General features: G+C 36.2%; 1 protein-coding gene across 3 annotated transcripts in view; it reads left to right on the top strand.

Moving 5' to 3' along the window:
* TRAK2 (trafficking kinesin protein 2) overlaps nucleotides 1-19,449 on the top strand; it is a 62,794-nt gene that overhangs the window by 17,542 nt on the left and 25,803 nt on the right. For all 3 annotated transcript variants that reach the window (XM_032860075.1, XM_032860073.1, XM_032860074.1), the window contains 2 exons: nucleotides 8,197-8,487; nucleotides 16,335-16,529. In XM_032860075.1, the coding sequence (XP_032715966.1) occupies nucleotides 8,397-8,487; nucleotides 16,335-16,529 (286 nt within the window). In that variant the 5' untranslated portion in view covers nucleotides 8,197-8,396. The remainder of the gene's footprint in view (nucleotides 1-8,196; nucleotides 8,488-16,334; nucleotides 16,530-19,449) is intronic.

Genomic DNA, 19,449 nt, shown 5'->3' on the forward strand with positions numbered 1-19,449 from the left:
AATGTTTGAAATGGTTTTGGCAGAGAATCATTGTTAAAGTGAGATGCCTATTTAGTCAAAGATTCAGTTAAAGTGAGGAGTTCAAGAATTTAAAGACTAAGCATGGTGAATGCAAGGGTGGTTATGGAAACTTATCAAAAACCACAGATGGCACCGTGGGTTCACCGTTTTCCCTAATCTGCAGGCAAAGCTCTGGCGTAGGTTCCTTCGCCGCCAGAGCTTCACTCCCTTCTGTTGGTAGAGATTGTGGCAGGGAGGGGTTCCCTTCCTCAGCAGATGTTTTTTGTAAACAAAACAGGGCAGTTTTTTAAAATGCTCAAAATACACAGCTAGGAGGAAATGCGGAGCCCGTAAGCCTAAATCTCTCATGCTTTTGGACCTTTAAACTAATGGATTTAAACAGCCTTTTGGAATCCAACCTGTTTGTAAGTAGAGTTGCCTCCATATATTTCATATTCTGAAGCCCTACTGATTTTTTTTTTTAAGATGTATGTATGTATGTATGTATGAATGTATGTATTTAAGAGAGAGAGCAGGAAGGAGAGACAGAGGGAGAGAGAATCTGAAGCAGATGCAGCACTGATCACAGAGGCCAGCCTGGGGCTGATCTCATGCCCCTGAGATCATGACCCGAGCAGAAACCAAAGTTGGATGCTTAACTGACTGTGCCCTCCAGGTGCCCCAACCCTACGGATCTTTAAAAAAGATCACTAAAAAAGAGGGACAAAGTATCTGCTGGGCATAATTCCTATTTCCTAAGGGTGAACGTTACAACTGCTGGGAGACCAGCTGTGCTGAGTAGCCAGTGTCATATACTAGGGCACATTAGTGCAGCTACACTTGGTGTTGTGCTCTCTGCCTTTGTGAGCTCTGCTGCTCACTCCTCAGGTTGGATTTTGGTGGTGACACACACACACACACCCTTCTTTCCCCAACTTTCTTCTTCCTCTTCTTCTCCTTCTTCTTCTTCCTCTTCTCCCTCTCCTCCCCCTCCCTCTCCTTCCCCCTCCTCCTCCTCCTCCTCCTCCTCCTCCTTCTCCTTCTTCTTCTTCTTCTTTAAGATTTTATTTAGGGACACCTGGGTGGTTCAGTTGCTTAAGCATCTGCATTTGGCTCAGGTCATGATCCTAGGGTCCTGGGATTGAGTCCTGCATTGGGCTCCCTGCTCAGCAGGGAGTCTGCTTCTCCCTCTGCCTGCCACTCCCCCTGCTTGTGCGCTTTCTTTCTCTGTCTCTCTGTCAAATAAATAAAATATTTTAAAAAATCCTTATGTTTACTTTAATTCTAGGCTTTGTGCTTCTGTTAAGATGAAGTTTCTCTTATTGTTTTAGCCTTTTCTGTAAGGCTGTTTTGGCCATAGCATGCTATTTTAAGGAAGTAGTAAGATTCTTTTTAAGGCACAGGGCCTATATTTTGGCACACACTGTTGACCACTTTGTTTCCATGGCTAGGCTAAGCTAAGTCATTAGACATGTTTTCTTCAGCAATATTTCTACCAATGACATGTTTTGGTTGTTCTTTTTAAGTCTTATTCTTATTTAAATAAGTCACTTGGCTGTTTTACTCTATTTTCTCCTACATGTGCATGACTTATAAAGGCTGGCTTCTTGTTAAATAATGCATGCTTGGTTGATTGAAGAAAAGCAATGAAGTTGTTCCTGAAAAGAGTGAATAAAGATCCAGCATAGAAAATAGTTGGTGCTCAAGGAAGTACTAAGAATATGTTGTACAAACTAGGAGGGGCATTGAAAATGTGTTGTTTGTGTTTGCCAGAGTTTGCCAGCAGTTTCTACTACATTTAGGACTCTGGCTCTGCAAGCTTTCTGTTTTATTCATGCTTCAAGAGGTAGAAAGAAAAATGATTCATGGCACTAAACTAACATCACTTGTTACAAGGCAGGAAATAAATGGGATTTCTTATGTTAAGAGAAGATGCCATTAAGTGGTTAAGAGTAGGGTTTACATTGATCCCAACTTTGTATGAGGCACAAAAACAGTAAAGATAATAAAATAGTACTCTTTGGTGGTGATAGAAATAATAACTAATATTTGCATAGCACTTACTATAATCTAAGGCATTGTTCTAAGAGCTTTACATGTATTAGCTCATGTAATTCCCTCAGGGACCCTCTGAGATAGGTGTTCCTATTATCCTCTCATAACTCACGTAATCCCCGTAGCAATCAAATAAGTAAACCTTGTTATTAGTCCCGTTTTACAGATGAAAAATGAGATTAAGTAATTTGTCCAGCCCTACAACTAGTAAGTGGTGGAACTGGGACTCAGATATGGGCAGTCTAACTCCAGTATCCATGTTCTTAACCACTATAGCAGGCCGACTAATGGCTGCCAAAGACACCTAGATCCTAATCCCCTGGAACCTATGAGTATTACCTTATATGGCATAAGGATTTTGCAGAAGGGACTAAATTAAGGATTTTGAGATGGGGAGATTATCCTGGATTATCTAGTTAGGCCTTAAATGTAATCATAGATGTCCTTATATGAGGGAGGTAGACGGTGATTTGGCAGAAGGTTACATAGCGATGAATGCAGAGAGATTTGAAGATGCTGTGCTTGCTACTGGCTTTGAAGGTGAAGGAAGGAGCTCTGAGCCAAGGAGTGCAGCCTCAGAAGAGACCAGGAAGTGGACTTTTCCCAGAGCCTTCAGATGAAGCACTGTCCTGCCAGTACCTTGGTTTGGATCCATTAAAACCACTTCATCCTTCAGTGTCCAGAACTGTAAGATAATGAATTGGTGTTGGTTTAAACCACTAAATTTGTGGTAATGTGTTGCAGCAGCAACAGGAAACTAACTACTGTGCTACGAATAAAGGTACTAGTTGTAGTTAAAGCTTCTATTATAGTAGCTCTTCCCCCGAATCCTTGAAGGAATGAACTTAAGTAATGATCTCCCTCAAATTCTTGCTTTATAAGGCACTTGTCTCTTTATTGCTTTTTTCCTTTCCTCTTTCAATACGAAGACTTTTCAATCTTTAGCCTACATCTATTACATAAACAGGGTAGCTATTCTGAGCTGTTGAGCCAGAAATTTAAGAAATATTAGACAGAAGATGTTATCTGTTCTTTAGGCCTAAACAAAAGGGGGAAGCTGAAGGGAATAAGCATGTTAGTGTCTACTGTAATGTCAGGTACCAAACTAGGAATTTCTTTTTTTTTTTTTCTTTTTTTTTTTTAGTTCTCATACTTGACTCTCCCTCTCAAGAGTAGTTAATTATCACTCCCACCTTTACAATGAAGAACCATTAAATAATGTGGTCAGAGTCAGAAAACCAGTCAGTAAGATGAAAATTCAAGCTTGTCCAATGCCAGGGTGCATACGTTGTTTTATACTCAGCATTGCTACTCCACACTAATCCTGCTGAGGAGCTCAGATCCAGACCAGGGCATATCCCAAGGGTTTACTGAGTTCTAAAGAGTCAATAGGAAGAGCATATCATTTGCAGATCATCCCTGACCTGGTGCACAGTTGTCTTGTTAGGCAGGTTCCTGGATTACCTTGGAGGTCCAGATTCTTCCTGCGTGACTCTGAAGATGGACTTAGTTCTATTTTCAACTTGGTTTTCTTTATTCTTGCATTTAGAGTTAACACTAAACAGTTAATACTACCTCCAAAACTAATTCAAAGCAATCCTCTAGAGTAAAGGTCTAGAGTCCATAGTTTTTGTTTCTGTGTAATACATATAAGTATTGAAAAAAGAAAAAAATATGAATGCTAATGTAAATATTAAAGATTAAGCCAGCTAATGGTTAAGTGGCCGGCAGGAAGAATGTCCCAAGGCTATCATTAGATTTTCACAATGGTCTTTGATTAGTTCTGTTTTAAAAAGATATGGTTAGTTCTGTTTAAAAACCACTTTGGACTAGTATGAGAAGCACTTGCTTCTGTTCTCTCCCTTTACATCCCCTTCCTCCTCCCTCTCTTCTTTCTTCTTTACCTTCCTCTCTCTACTTCTTTCTCTTCCTCTCTCTACTTCTTTCTTCATAAGCAAATTTGTAACTTGGTGCTTTTTAAAAATGCTTTCTTAGAAATTAAAATAACTTTAAATACAGTTATAGGTATAGAAAGTAGAAGTTTGTTCTTTACTGAACTTCCTCAAGAGGTAGTGATCTAATTTTATGTATCTAAAAGGGTGAATTCCATGTTTAAGAAGTTGATCTAAGAAATCACTGATTTAGACAGATGAATTATTTTACTATTAGATCAGTTGGCCAACTTTTTCTACAAAGATAAGATAGGAAATATGTTAGGTTTTGCCTAACTGTAAATTCTCTGTTACAATTACCAAGCTCACCCACTGTACCATGAAAACAACCAAATGGACGGTATTTCAACAAATGAGTCTGGCTGTGTTCTCATTTATGACACTGAAATTTGAATTTCATGTAATTGTCACATATTAGGAAACATTTTAACCTAGGTTTTTTTCAACTATTTAAAAATATAAAAACTATTCTTAGCTCACAGTTTGTACAGAAACAGGTGACAGGCCAAATTCAGCGTTCAGGCAGTAGTTTGCTGACCCTGCACTAGGCCTGTTAAACACTAGCATATTTATTCTTATATTTGTGTCACCTTTCTGTTTCTCAAGATACACTGCTGGGTTTATAATCTATAAATCCGGGTCTCTGGAGTGTGATAATTTTAAAGATCGTGTGTGACATAAAGACTTAGGTAGTAGACGGTTTTAGTTGCCTACTCAAGAATTATCATCCTCTCCCTCACTTCTTTGATGGCAGAACCCCAAGTTGAGATTTTGTTCAAATACCTGGTGGTCATAAACTTCAGGGGAGGTTGTTTTCTTCCTCCTCCCGGTTCCTGGGTGTGGGGGTGGGCAGATAAATCTTTATTGGTCTGATCCAATTATAGTTCCATTCCCCTTGCAGTGGTTGATTTAAGAATGGCAATTTGGGCAATAAGGTACATGGGGAAGACTTCAGTTGCATACAGTAGACTGATTGTGGGTGTGAAAATGAATTTTTGACAACTGGAGGTAAAGTACTTAAAAAATACTTTTGAGTATTACTTCATTTTGCACTGGCTAGTGCAGATTGCTGTTTTGACAGCAATCTTGACAATTTTGTTTTACATAAAAAATGGGATTTTTAAAAGTTTTTATTTATATTCTAGTTAACATACAGTGTTGTATTAGTTTCAGGTGTACAATATAGTGATTCAGCACTTCCATCCAACACCTGGTGTTCATTACCAGTGTGCTCCTTAATCCACATCACCTATTTCACACGTTGTTCCCCCTACCCCACTAACCTCTGGTAACCATCAGTTTCTTCTCCGTAGTTAAGAGTCTGTTTCTTGGTTTGCCTCTCTCTCCCTCTCCTTCTCTCTCTCTCTCTTTTCCCCATTGTTCATTTGTTTTGTTTCTTAAATTCCACATGTAAGTAAAATCGTATGGTGTTTGTTTTTCTCTAAATGATGTATTTTGCTTAGCATAATGCTCTAGATTCCATGTCATTGCAAATGGCAAGATTTCAGTCTTTTTTACAGCTGAGTTATATTCGTGTGTGTGTGTGTGTGTGTGTGTGTGTGTGTGTGTGTGTGTGTGTGTACATACCATATCTTCTTTATCCATCCATCAGTCGATGGACACTTAGGCAGTTTCCATAATTTGGCTATTATGGATAATGTTACTAAAAACATCAGGTTCATGTATCCCTTTGAATTAGTATTTTTTTATTCTTTGGGTAAAGACCTGGAGTGCAATTGCTGGATCATAGGGTAGTTCTATTTTTAACTTTTCAAGGAACCTCCATACTGTTTTCTGCTGTGAGCACACCAGTCTGTATTCCCACCAACAGTGCAAGAACCTTCCTTTCTCTCTACGTCCTTGCTAACACCTGTTGTTAAAATCGTTGATTTTAGCCATTTTGATAGGTATAAGGTGATATCTCATTGTAATTTTGGTTTGCATTTACCTGATGATGAGTGATGTTGAGCATCTTTTCATGTGTCTATTGGCCATCTGTATGTCTTCTTTGGAAAAATACCTATTTATGTCTTCTGCCCACTTTTTAATTGGATTATTTGTTTTTTGGGGGTGTTGAGTTTTCATAAGTTCTTTATATATTTTGGATACTAACCCTTTTTCAGATATATCATTTGCAAACATCTTCTCCAATTCCTTATGTTGCCTTTAGTATAGAATTTAAAATTTTTTATTTATTAAAATTTTCTGAATTCAAATATAGAAAAATTAAATTTCTGTTATGTCAACATAAAATTACAAACTCCTTTTTTGGGAAGAACTGTTGTTTATTCCATTATGTCTTTTTCCTTACAAAATGTATTTTTCAAAAAAAAAAAAAGGCAACCCTATGTCAATAACCTCAGAAGTTTTTGAAATTTTACTGGTCCGTGTAAACCTGAAAGTTGGTATTGGAAATCCTGGGCTGTACTCAGTAAACTCCTTTCTTACCGTCTCACTTCCTTACTCCTTGCAGCTTAGCTTTGGGCCTAACTTCTTGACTGAATTGGTTTCTAGGAGGTTAATATTGATTTTATGGTCCTAGTACCCCCTTTTTAAAACAAATTTCTCCTTTGCCTTTTCTGTAATAATTAATTCTCTTGCCCATTTCATCTCTGAAACTGTCTTTCATAGTATTTACTGAGAGTGCTTTTTTCTTCTACCTCAGTGACCATATTTCAGTTGCTTTTAATGCCTTTATTTTGTTCCCTTCCATTTCTTGGGGGTGACTCTTGTAAAACACTGAATGTTTACAATGCCTATAAATAGTATGCATGAGAATGAGTTAGCCACAAATAGAAGCTGCAAGTTGCTAAGTAGAGACTATTTGGTAGAGACTGTCTTTTGATATAAAGCCAGACTTATAATTAGTATTAAATAGTTCTCCTAACTGGTAACAATTTTTATCAAGTACACACACATTTAATGCATTACATTTGTTTGTGTACCATTATTAAACCATTTCTTTGTGGATATTTTCTCTTCAGTCATGTGTTTATGGTTTAAAAAAATACCATATGGGCATTCTTGTGCCTATATTTTGTCACACTTTGTGAGTATATCCATATTATAAATTCCTAGTGGTAGAATTGTTGAATTATGGTGTATGCGCACTTTTAAAGTTTGGTAGACATTGCCAAACAGCCTTTCAAAAAGTTTGTACCAGTTTGCACTTTTATCAACAGTATGAGTGCTGCTTCTCCATACCCTCCCCAACAATGAATGTAATAAAACTTAATGTTTGCTGATGGAATAGGTGAAAAGTAGTTTCTTTCCATTTTTATTTAGTCATAGGTGAGGTTGAGCACCTTTTGTATCAGTGGTTTTCAACTGGGAGTGATTTTGCCTACCAGCGGACATTTGGCAATGTCTGAAGATGGTTTTGGTTTTACATCTGGGAGAGGGTCTGGGGAGAGAATTCTGCTGGCAGACGGCTGAACTGCAAGGCACTTGACCAAGCATTATCCCCCAATACTAGTAGTGCCAGAGTGGGGAGACTCTATACCATTCCATATCATCTCCTTTGTTGGTTTATTACCTGTAATACTTGAGTTATTTTATTGGTTGTTTTAGGGTATAGTATACATCTTTAACTTATCATGGTTTACGTTCAAGAGATATTTTACTATTTCGTGTGTAATGTAAAAGCCTTATAACAGTATATTTCCATTTTTCTCTTTCTGGCCTTTGTGCTGTTATTGTATACATTTTACTTCTACATATGTTACAGACCCCATAATTTATTATTATTATTATTATTTTACTTTAAACATTGATTATCTTTAAATTTTTAAACATTATATAATTTATTATTAGAGTGCACCTATACGTTTTGACATGTATATAATTGTGAAACCACCACCACGTACCACAATAATGAATATACTCCTCATCCCTGAAACTTTTCTCCTGCCCCTTGGTAATCCCCTCCGCCAGCCCCAGGAAGCCACTGATCTGCTTTCTGTTACTGTAGATAGGTGTACATTTTTAGAATTTTATGTACATGGAGTTAGACACTATGTATTTTCGTATTGTCTGACATCTTTCATCCAACATGATTATTTTGAGATTTATCCATGTTGTAAGTGTCACTAGGAAAACATTCTTAATGACAGAAATTCCAGGTAATTGGCCTGCTATTATTAAAGAGTGTGCTGAATTCTAAAGTCACTTGATGTGTTCTTTGTTTTAGGTCATGACTCTCCAGGGTATGATAATCACATGAGAACACTCATTTGCTGCAGATGTCATTTGACTCATCCCAAAAAAGCTGTTTTAAAGAAAATAGCTGTACGACCAGATCCATTTTGTTATTGAATGGCTTGATGGATTTCCTTTACTCTGATTCATACCAAAGCTGCCCTTGTCAACCAAAGCAAGAAAGGATCCTGCATGAATCAATCACAGAATGCCATTTTCACATCACCAACAGGTGAAGAAACCCTCATGAGTATCAATCACAGAGACTCGGAGAGTATCACTGGTGAGTCCGGTTTAATAAATTTTGAAGTGCAATTCCTAGCATGTAAGACCGCCATGACAAAACCCTGGCCTCGCTTTCCAGCCTGATCTCCGGAGAGACTAACTGAATTAATCTTTCCTTCTCCTGGTCTCCGACTGAATTATCAAAATCAGCCTTACGTGTTGTGTGTTGTCTCTGTCAGATTCTCCTGCTCCGCGTGAGCCCTGGTCAGCAGGACCTCCTTGTCTTTCTATTCGTATCTTTGACAAGGACGGAGTTGCTTTTTCATACACCCTGCAAACACCTGACAACAGTGTGTGACACTTAAGAAGCTCTTAGGACACACAGGCTGTTCAGACACAGCTATAGAGCCCTTATCTGTAAGACCAAATCAAAAACACTCTGAACACCCAAAGTTTTTTTTCTAAACTTTGGTTCTAAAATTCATTGGTGCACAAAACCTGACCTGTGTAGCTATTTCTAGACTTTTTTTACTTAGTGCTAGTATTTGTTTGCTGAAAATGTATTAATGTATTTAAATATGGGGTGCTGCTACTAAACCAGTTGGAGTTGTTACAGATCCTACAGTACACACATAGCATTACACACATTTTCTAAAACTCCGAAAAATTCTGAAATCCATCCAAACCCAAAGTTTTTTCCATCTTTTATTCAGCTTTATTGTAATCTCTTCATTAAGATAAAATGTGACCATTTCAGGTGCAGTTCGGTTTTGACAAATATATACGCTCATGTAACCACTAGTACAGTCAAGTTGTAGAACATTGTTATTGTCCCTCCAAAAGTTCCCTGTACCCAGAGCCCCCCTCTCTCAACCACTGGCCCCAGGCCACCATTGATCTGCTCTCTGTCACTATAGATAAAATTTGCTTGTTCATACAGTTTCATACAAATTAATTTCAGAATTTCATACAAATTAATCTACGTCTTTTATGTCTGGCTTTCTTGTGCAGCAAAATGGTGGTATGTATCCATAGTTCAGTCATTTTTATTGCTGAATTATAACTACTTACCTCTGCTGTTGTAGCAGAAAAACAGCCACAGGCAAAATATAAAAGAACAAGTGTGATTGTGATCCAACAGAACTGGATTTACAAAATCAGGCAGAGGCAGCAGGCTAGAGCCTCCTGCTCTGCTGACCTCTGTCCTATAGCACTAGCACTTGGTAATGTCCATGTTTTTGATTGAAGCCACTCTAGTAGGTATGCCCTGGTATCTCTTTGTGGGTTTAATTTATCCCCCCCCCCATTGGACTAATGTTGTCGACCATCTATTCATGTGCTTATTGGCCATTTCTAGATCTTATTTTGAGTTGTCTATTCAAATCATTTGCCCATTATAAAATTTTTCTTACCATTGAATTGTAAATGTCTTCATTATATTCTAGATGTAAATCTTTTGTTAGATAAATGGGTTGCAAATATTTTCTCCCATACCAGCTTGCCTTTTCATCTTTGTTGTTGTTGTTATTTTAAAAAATAATTTCCACACCCAGTGTAGGGCTCCAACTCACAGCCCTGAGATCAAGAATCCTATGCTCTACCGACTGAGCCAGCCACGTGCTCCTGCCTTTTCATCTTCTTGATAATGCATTTTGAAGAGGAAAAGTTTTATATTTTGGTGGAGTCTAGTTTTCAATTTTTGCTTTCATAATAGTTTGGTTTTTTGTGTGTGTTTCTAAAAAAATTTTCACTTACTTCAAGATCACAAAGATACTCTCCTTTGTTCTTTTATTTATTTTTTAATAAAGATTTTTTATTTATTTACTTGAAAGAGAAAGAGAGGACACACAGGGAGAGGGAGAAGCAGACTCCCTGCTGAGGAGGTAGTCTGACAGACTGGGCTTGATCCCAGAACTCTGAGATTTTATTTATTTATTTGTGAGAGATAGTGAGTTAGAGAGAGCATGAGCAGGGGGAGGGTCAGAGGGACTGGAGAGAGAACGGGAGCCGATGTGGGGCTGAATCCCAGGACCCTGATATCATGACCTGAACAGAAGGCAGATGCTCAACCTACTGAGCAACCCAGGCACCCTTCTTTGTTTTGTTTTTTTTTTTTAAAGTTCCATAGGTTTTGTTTTTATATTAGGTGAATGGTCCATTTTATAGTTAATTTTGCACATGGAATGAGGTTAGGGTCCAGATTTTTTTTCTCCATTGAATGTTTAGTTGTTTCTGTACCACTTATTGAAAACACTATCTTTCACCCTATTGAATTACCTTAGTAATTTCATTGAAAAATCACTTGCATATGCATGTGTGGTTCTATTTCTGGACGCTTCACTGCATTCCTTTAATCCCTAAGGCTATCTTTATATAAATACTACATTGTCTTGATTTCTGTAACTCTGTAGAAAATCTCAAAATCAGATAGTATAAATTGTCTTTGCTCTTTTTTTTTTTCCCAAAAGTTATTTTGGCCATTCTAGGTTTTTCACATCTTTACATAAATTTTAGAATCAGCTTGTCAATTTCCAGTTGAATGGTATTACATAGACTCCAGAGAATTGACATCTTAAGATAATTTAGTCTTCCAGTCCATGAACATGATACATTTCTCCATTTAATTAGGTCTTTTTAAATTTCTTTTAACAGTATTTTATAATTTTCATTATATAGGTCTTACACATATTTAATTTTAAAAATTGTAATTATTTCTGCTACTGTAAGTGGCATTTTTTATTTAATTTTATTCTACAGGTGTTTACTGCTGGTGTATAGAAACAAAGTTGATTATACGTTGACCTTGTATTCTGGAATTCTACTTTACTTAGTTTTATTTTTTTATTGAAAAAAATTTTTTTAGAGAGCGAGAACACACCAGCAGAGGGGGCAGGTGCATGAAAAGGGCAGAGGGAGAGAGAGAGAGAATCTTAAGGAAAGCTCCATGTTTTGCACAGAGCCCAGTGTGGGGCTCGATCTATGACCCTGAGGTCAAGACCTGAGCTGAAATCAAGAGTCAGATTTAACTGACTGAGCCATCTGGGTGGCCCTTAGTTTTATTAACTTTCTTATAGATGCCTAGAATTCCATCTGTAAACCATAATGTTGTCTACAAATGGGGACAGTTTTAGATGTTCTTTTCATTCTGGATGTGTTTTATTTCTTTTTCTTGCCTTCTTGAATAGTACAGGATCTCAGTATATTTTTTAATAAAAGTGATGAGAATATACATCCTTGCCATATTTCCGATATTAGAGAAAAGTTACAGTCTCACCATTGATTTCCTTTAGAATGGCCTTTTTCAAATTGGAGAATGGTTTTTCTTCTCCTAGTTGGATAAGAGATTTTTGTCATGAATCGGTGTTGAATTTTGTCAAATGCCTGTTTTCCGTTACTGAGATGGTTTTTCTTTCTTAGTCTGTCAATGTGGTGAATTCTGTTGATTTTCAGTTTTTTCTACTTTTGAATTTTTAAACCAACCTTGTGGGGGAAAACCAACACTTGCCATGATGTATTATCCTTCTGACAGATTGTAGATTTGATATATTAATGTTTTGTGTATATGTGCGTGTGCCCCATTCAAGAAAATTATTAATTTGTTCTTTTTTTTTTCTTGCAATGTCTTTGTTTGATTTTGGTATTACAGTAATGCTGGCCTCATAAAATGAGTTGTAAAATATTCCCACCTCTATTTTTGAAAAGAGTTTGTATAGAATTAGTATGATAGCATTTTTCATCCTTTTACTTTTAACTTACCTGAATATTTAAAGGACATCTCCTATAGAGAGCTTATGGTTAGATCATTGTATTTTTAACTCAGTTTGACTATCTCTGCTTTATAATTGGGGTGTTTAGACGTTTTACATTTAATATAATTATCAGTCTGGTTGAGTCAGTAGACTCTGTACTATCATTTGTTTTCTCTTTGTTCCATTTAATGGTTCTTTGTTTTTCCCCCATTCCTTCACTCTTTTGAACTGAGTTTTGAAGTTTTGTTTGGCTTGGTTTGGTTTGGTTTAGGATTCCATTTTAATTCCACTATTTACTTAGTAGGTACACCTCTCATTTTTCTTTTTTTTTTTTTTAAGATTTTATTTATTTATTTGACAGAGATCAGAAGTAGGCAGAGAGGCAGGCAGAGCGAGGAGGAAGCAGGCTCCCTGCTGAGCGAGAGCCCGATGCTGATGTGGGGCTCCATCCCAGGACCCTGGAATCATGACCTGAGCCAAAGGCAGAGGCTTTAACCCACTGAGCCACGCAGGCGCCCCACCTCTCATTTTTCTAAGTGGTTGCTCTGTGTTTGCAATTTGCATTTTTAACTTACTACATTGCATCCTCAGATAACATTATACTATTTCATAAAGTGACATCCTTGCAACAGTATTCTGTTTCCCTCATCATCCTATGTGTTATTGTTGCCCTGTCTCTTACATCTACATGCTATATACATAATTAATTGTTATTATTTTTACTTGAGTCACTTATAGATTAAATAACGAGAATAAAAGTTTTATATAGTTACATACAGATTTGCCAGTTTTGTCGGTTTTTATTTCTTTTTGTAGATCAAACTTTCCATTTTGTATCGTTTTTACCTGAGGAAGCTTAACATTTCTTGTAACAGAGGTTAGCTGGCAATGAATAGTTGCGTTTTTATGCTTGTCTGAAAAAAGTCTTTATTTCACGTTTTATGAGAGGTGTTTTCACTGATACAGAATTCTGAGTTGACTTTTTATGCGCTTTAACGCATAAAAAGTGTGCTTATTCTTGTCTTTGTTCCCTCCAATGTAATGTTTCCTTTTTTCTCTCTCTCTGCTTTTAAGATTTTCTGTTTGGATTTTCTTTGTGTTATTCTGCTTAGAGTCGAGCTTCTTTGAATGATGGATTTATAGTTTTAATTAAATTTACAAGATTTCAGCCATTATTTCTTCAAATATTCTTTCTGCTCTGCCTCTCTCCTTGTCTGTGACTCCAATTGCATATATGTTAGACAGTTTGATACTATATGAAAGAACTCACTAATGATTTGTTTGTTTTTTCCCCAGTTGTTTTTTTTTTTTCTTTATGCTTCATTTTAGATAGTTTCCATTGCTATGCCTTTGAGTCTACTACTGTTTTTTTTTTTTTCTTCTGGGGAATATCTAATCTCTTAATGTTACCCAGTGAGTTTTTCAATTTAAATATTATACTCTATTTCTACTTGGGTTTTATAAAGATTGATACAGCTTCTGTTTCTCTTTTCATCAAGTTTATGTTTTCCTTTTAAATCTTAGAGCATATTAATAATCACTGTTTTTAAATTGTTGTTTACTAATTTTATCATCTTTGTCGTTATTGGGCCTGTTTCTGTTGACTCATTTTCCAACTGGTAATGGATTACAATTTGCTTGTTCTTTGCATATCTAATAATCTTTTATCAAATGCTTAATATTTTGAATGTTAAATCATTAGATGTTTAGATTTTGTTGCCTTCCTTGGAAAACTTAAAATTCGTTCTGACGGGTCCTTAAGTTACTTGCTTATAAGGTCCATCCTTTTGAGGCTTGTTTTTAATCTTTGTTATGTGGGTCTCTAAATCACACTTTAGATCATATTGTAATGTGCCTTATTCTAGCATTAATTTAATCCTACTAAGAATAGGCATGGCTTTTCCAAGATGTTTACTGATTATCCCAGATGTTCATAAGGTGTTTCTCCAATGACTAGATGAAATTCAGACCTCTTTTAACATTGTATAGGAGAGTGACATAATTGGATATAAAGATATGGAGGAAAATTTGAGTCTTTTGAGGCTCTTCCAGAGAAACAAGAGGAGTCCTTGAATCTAAAGGGACACAATATGGCTAAAATTAAGTGAGCATATGGAGGGGACATTTGGAAGATAAAATGTTAGCAAGGGGGTTGTTAAGATTGGATAATCAGGAGAGTAGTAAATAGTACATTATCAGAAATATAGAAGCAAATAGAGGGAGTCAAGGATATTTAATCTGCTAAACCTTGATCATATATGCATTTTTTAAATTATTTCTTTATTTATTTGACAGACAGAAATCACAAGTAGGCAGAGGGAGAGGAAGGGAAGCAGGCTCCCCGCTGAGCAGAGAGGACGTGGGGCTTAATCCCAAGACCCTGGGATCATGACCTGAGTGGAAAGCAGAGGCTTTAACCCACTGAGCCACCCAGGCGCCCTGTATATGCATTTTTAAAAGTACCTTTTGGAAGAAGGGAATTGGTAACCTTGAATTTTCACAGAATCTCATTAATGCGTATTAAAAGACAATTTCTAATTTAGATGGTTAACAATTTTGTTAAACATGTTGTGGGTTGAAGAGGAGGTGACCGGGAAGGAAATTGCAGTAAAGATTTTAAAATGTCATTCACACTAAACATTTCCTAAGCAATTAAAATGAAAGAGCTATCATCTAAAATAAAATAAAATAAAATAAAAGATAGTTTATAGAGAATAAAAGCTCTTTTAATGAATGTTGAACTTTGTTCTTCATTTCCTGTATTGCCCACAATCCTATTTATAGCTCAGCATGTATTTATAGTCAACTTCTTTTCTTTCAAGTATTTTTTTTCTTTCAAGTATTATACTGACAATTTGTATGTGATAAATTTATGGCAGGAAAAATTTGGATGATTGCATGGAATTGGTAGTAATAAAATTTGGTTGTATTTTTAGGGCTTTTAAAAAGATCTGCTAAGGAAAAAAAAGCTCTGCTAAGGGTTGAGAGCTTCTTTAGAATCGTATTTAAGATTTTAAATGTACCTTATCTCTGTGATTATGTGCCTTATCTTTGTGATTATGAAGTCACTGCTTGTCCTGGGTAAAGAGTGGTATGTGACATTGTCAGCTTACTCATGTTTGATTTATGGAAGTGTCATTGTTAAGGTCAAGCAGTAGAAATTTACTCTTTTAAGATATGCTTCCTTAAAATGAACTTTGTTGTTCTTTAACAGAGTTAGAATATGTTTCTTTATACCACCCACAAAGGAAATAGCAGATCTCTTTATAAAGTGTGAGGGTTGATATGACATCCTGTATTTTCTCTATTTTAAGCATGTTAAAAGGGATACATTTACTTTTTTCTGTAAACTGCTGAATTCGGTAAGTGTTAAAGGAGGGGCAGTATTTGGAACAGGAAGCCAGGGGCAAGCACATAAAGTCAGAGAAGCCAAGTGTGTTCAGAGATTATACGCAGGAGGCAGCTAGAGGTGTGTCGGCGAGAGAGTACGATGTGAAGGGTATTCAGGACTTCAAGTGTACCACATCTTTCAAGTAAAAATGGTACAGTACATATTCCAGTACTAGTGCTGGAACACTGTGCTAAAACGGTTAGCATTACTGGTTGACATTTAACCAATATATGTTCATTTTTTAAAATATCTAGTTACTGTAAGAATATACTGAAATGTAATTTTTCCAAATTTTGAAGACTCTTCCACAGCGTTCAAATTTTGCTATTAAAGAATACGTCATTTTATTCCTTTTGAACTATTTTCTGCTCATTGTTTTGTATTGCCTTTCCCCCCCAAGCATATATGTTATTTGAGATCAGCTCTCTTTTAAGCAACACTGAATAGATAAGGAGGAGATAAGAAATTTGTTCAAATTCATTTTAGTTTTTAAAAACATAGCTATAGTCACCAAGCAGTATATTTTTAAGTAAGGTATAATTAAAATTCATGGTATTATTTTTATTATAGAAGTTTTCATATTAAAGAAACCTAGAGAAAGACCAACTGTAGACCAACACATATTAATAAAAATCACTGGAGAAATTATCCTGGCTAGTGTTTCTTTGGTTATCCTATTTTTGCAAACTAATTTCACTGATGTTTTCTCTGTAGCCTGGTAAGTTGGAATATTTTGGCTTCATTTACACGGACTCTCCTCTTTAGATGTCTGCTCCAATGAGGATCTCCCTGAAGTCGAGCTGGTGAGTCTGCTGGAAGAACAGCTACCCCAGTATAAGCTAAGAGTAGACTCTCTCTTTCTGTACGAAAATCAAGACTGGACTCAGTCTCCACGCCAGCAGCAGCATGCGCCTGATGCCCTCTCTCCAGTCCTTGCTGAAGAGACTTTCCATTATATGAGTGAGTATTTTTTTTACCCTTTTAGAGTTTGCCCATTGAGATTAAGATCATAAGCATCTCGGTGTTGACTTTTAAAACATTTGGCATCCCTAGACCTTGTTCACTGTGTACCTTCTTTAACTCAAACTGATTTCACAGCAAAAAGGCATGATTCTGTGTTATGTCTGAATGCAGCAAGTTTGTCATTGTTGTGACTCTGAGTGTCTGGCGTTGCAAGCAGTAATCAGATGTTTCCTGATATTTGATTTGATACTTTTATTTGATACTTTTAATTTATTTGATACTTTTCTCAGGCTGAATAGAGAAAGGAACTTAAAAAAAAGTAGTTGAAATTTTATTTGAAAATTTTAATGTCCCTTTATATCTCAAAACATTTATTATCCCAGTAGTTTGATATCCGGAGCCATCAGCTATCTTACTTTGTATTTCCTGTTAAACACTCTCACAGGAACGAGGTCAGTCACTAAGAAGCGTGGTTTTCGAATACATAAGTAGTTTTAATAATTGAAGTAATGGAGACCTTTTTGCTTTTGACCTCATTCCAAACATCTGCTTCAGGATGAGCTGACTTTTTTTAATTCATTCATTATAAAAATGTTTTGTTCATAGTAGCTACTAGGATATATAATAAAAGTCTCTAAGTTCAACATTAGTATGTTTGTAAAATTCTTCTCATTTGGGATAGATATGACATTGCATCAGTTCCTAAACCTTTTCCCAGTGAGTGCTTCAGTGTCTTTAATGATTGTTGTGAAATACTAATTTTCACAGTAAGCATTAACTTGCTTTTAATAGTAGTTTTCCTAAAACCAGGTTACTTTACTGCTCAGGAAAAAAAAAATTGTAAACATTGTTTAAACTTGAATTAGAATATCAGGAAACTCAAATAAAACTATTTCTTCCTCAAAAATTCTTATAAGTAACTGAATATTAAAGCTCTTAAGGTTTTCTTAACTTTCAAGTTTGAGAAGTTGCTTGCTTGAAATTTTCTGAGAAGTGCTTTTTTTCTGTTTCCATTTCTCTTAGTTCCATTCATTTTTAGATTTGTGAGAAGAAAATTCAAACAGAAATTTCATCAGGATAAGTTTAGTTTCTGTCATTATTTTGATAAAGTGGCACAGAAAGTGCCCCTTAGTTTACTTTTTCTTTGTCATATATGCCATTAGAGGATGGAACTGTAGCTGGAAAAGCTGTCTTATCATAATTTCATGGAGTTACTTTTAGGAAGAATTTTAAATAAAAATAAACTTCTTTGGAAAATAAATTATAATCAAATCCTAAAATACTTGGTTTTCAGGACTTTATACAAAGTAAATCATGATGTTCAAGGAAGCAATTTAAAACTTAAGATTAATAGGATGTTACAGACCCATACTTCCAGGGTCCAGAAAAGTATCCTCATCCTTTAGTCTGAAGGTACTATTTTCATTTCAACAATTAGAAAATTGAACTACGTATGATATACTTAAGATGCTGAAGCAAATAAGCTAGGATTATAATTAGCCTGCTAATTCTTTATCTCGGTACTATGCCTCAATTTCACTGTTATTTTAAAGATATCAATTCTTTGGGTTACCAGTTCACTCAAATATAAATACACTTCATTTTGAATTTGCATCTTATGAATGTAAAAGATAAGTGGTTTTCTTTATTTAGCAAAGTGATCAATGTTTTAAAAAGCCAAGATACAAAACATTCTCTGACCCTTTCCAGCAGTTTTCTGTCCCTTTGAGATGCCAAGATCTGTGGTTGTGAATAATCATTATGCACCCTCATAGGCCGTCCTGGGTTTAGCTTTCTGGTACTACTTCAGCCTCTTCTTATCCCTACTTCCCTCAGATACCAGTAGGTACTCCTGTTCAATAAAATGCATTTTAACAGCTAATAAAAAGAGGTGGCACAGGCAGAGGCACTTTCTTTTGTAACACAGAGAAGTGGAAAGAGCTGTGAGAAGAAAAATAAGTTTAGAAGGAAGCATGGGCAGGGATTTGGGTTGGGAGCCTACCTCGGATGGCTGAAAGGATACTGGGTGTTCTCTGGAGCCCTCACCAAACCAGAAAGAGATTGTTTACTTTTAAAATAGAACACTTGAGAGCAGTGGGTGGGTCCAAAAAAATAATTCCGTCCCAGTCCCTGCCATGTATAATTTTTAAGGTACTCAGAAAATATTTTGCATACAGAACAAATCATTTCAGGATTTCCTTAATTTTATTAAGAGAGAGACCCAGAGTGAGCTATGGGGTGAGCAATGCAGTCAGAGCCCATCATTACAGGAAGTGCCATTTGTTCATGGAAAGGCTAAAAATAGAAAGAAGCCCCATCTGCCTTTCAGGGTATTTTTTATTTGAAAAAAAGGGATCACCCGTACCACTTTCTAATGCATAAGAAAAAAGGGTGGGGGGGAATGATTAGTCTTACAAGTTTTTTATTTATTTTTTTTTAAAGACTTTATTTATTTGACAGAGAGAGACACAGCGAGAGAGGGGACACAGGCAGAGGGAGTGGGAGAGGGAGAAGCAGGTTTCCTGCAGAGCAGGGAGCCCGATCCCAGGAGTCCGGGATCATGACCTGAGCCAAAGGTGGCAGACGTTTAATGACTGAGCTACTCAGGCGCCCTGTAGTCTTGTAAGTTTTAGTTAAGAGCTCGACATCACTTGGGGACTTGTTAGAAATACAAATTCTTGGGCCTCTACCCTAGACCTGCAGAATCAGAAATTCTGGAAGTGGAGAATAGCATAGTCTGTGTTTTAACAAGTCTTCCTGAGAGTCCTCCTGTTTTAACAAGTCCTAACATCTGAGAACCACCAGCACAAAGCATTGTCATCCAAAGCTATACGGCCATTTCATAGTGATGTTCATTGGAGAATTTAAGGAATTAGGGAGGGAACACAATTTTGTAGAGAAATACAGTTGTAGAAAT

The sequence above is a fragment of the Lontra canadensis genome, unplaced genomic scaffold (assembly GCF_010015895.1).
Source record: "Lontra canadensis isolate GAN:19392208 unplaced genomic scaffold, GSC_riverotter_1.0 scaffold18, whole genome shotgun sequence".
In the NCBI taxonomy this organism is placed as follows: Eukaryota; Metazoa; Chordata; class Mammalia; order Carnivora; family Mustelidae; genus Lontra; species Lontra canadensis.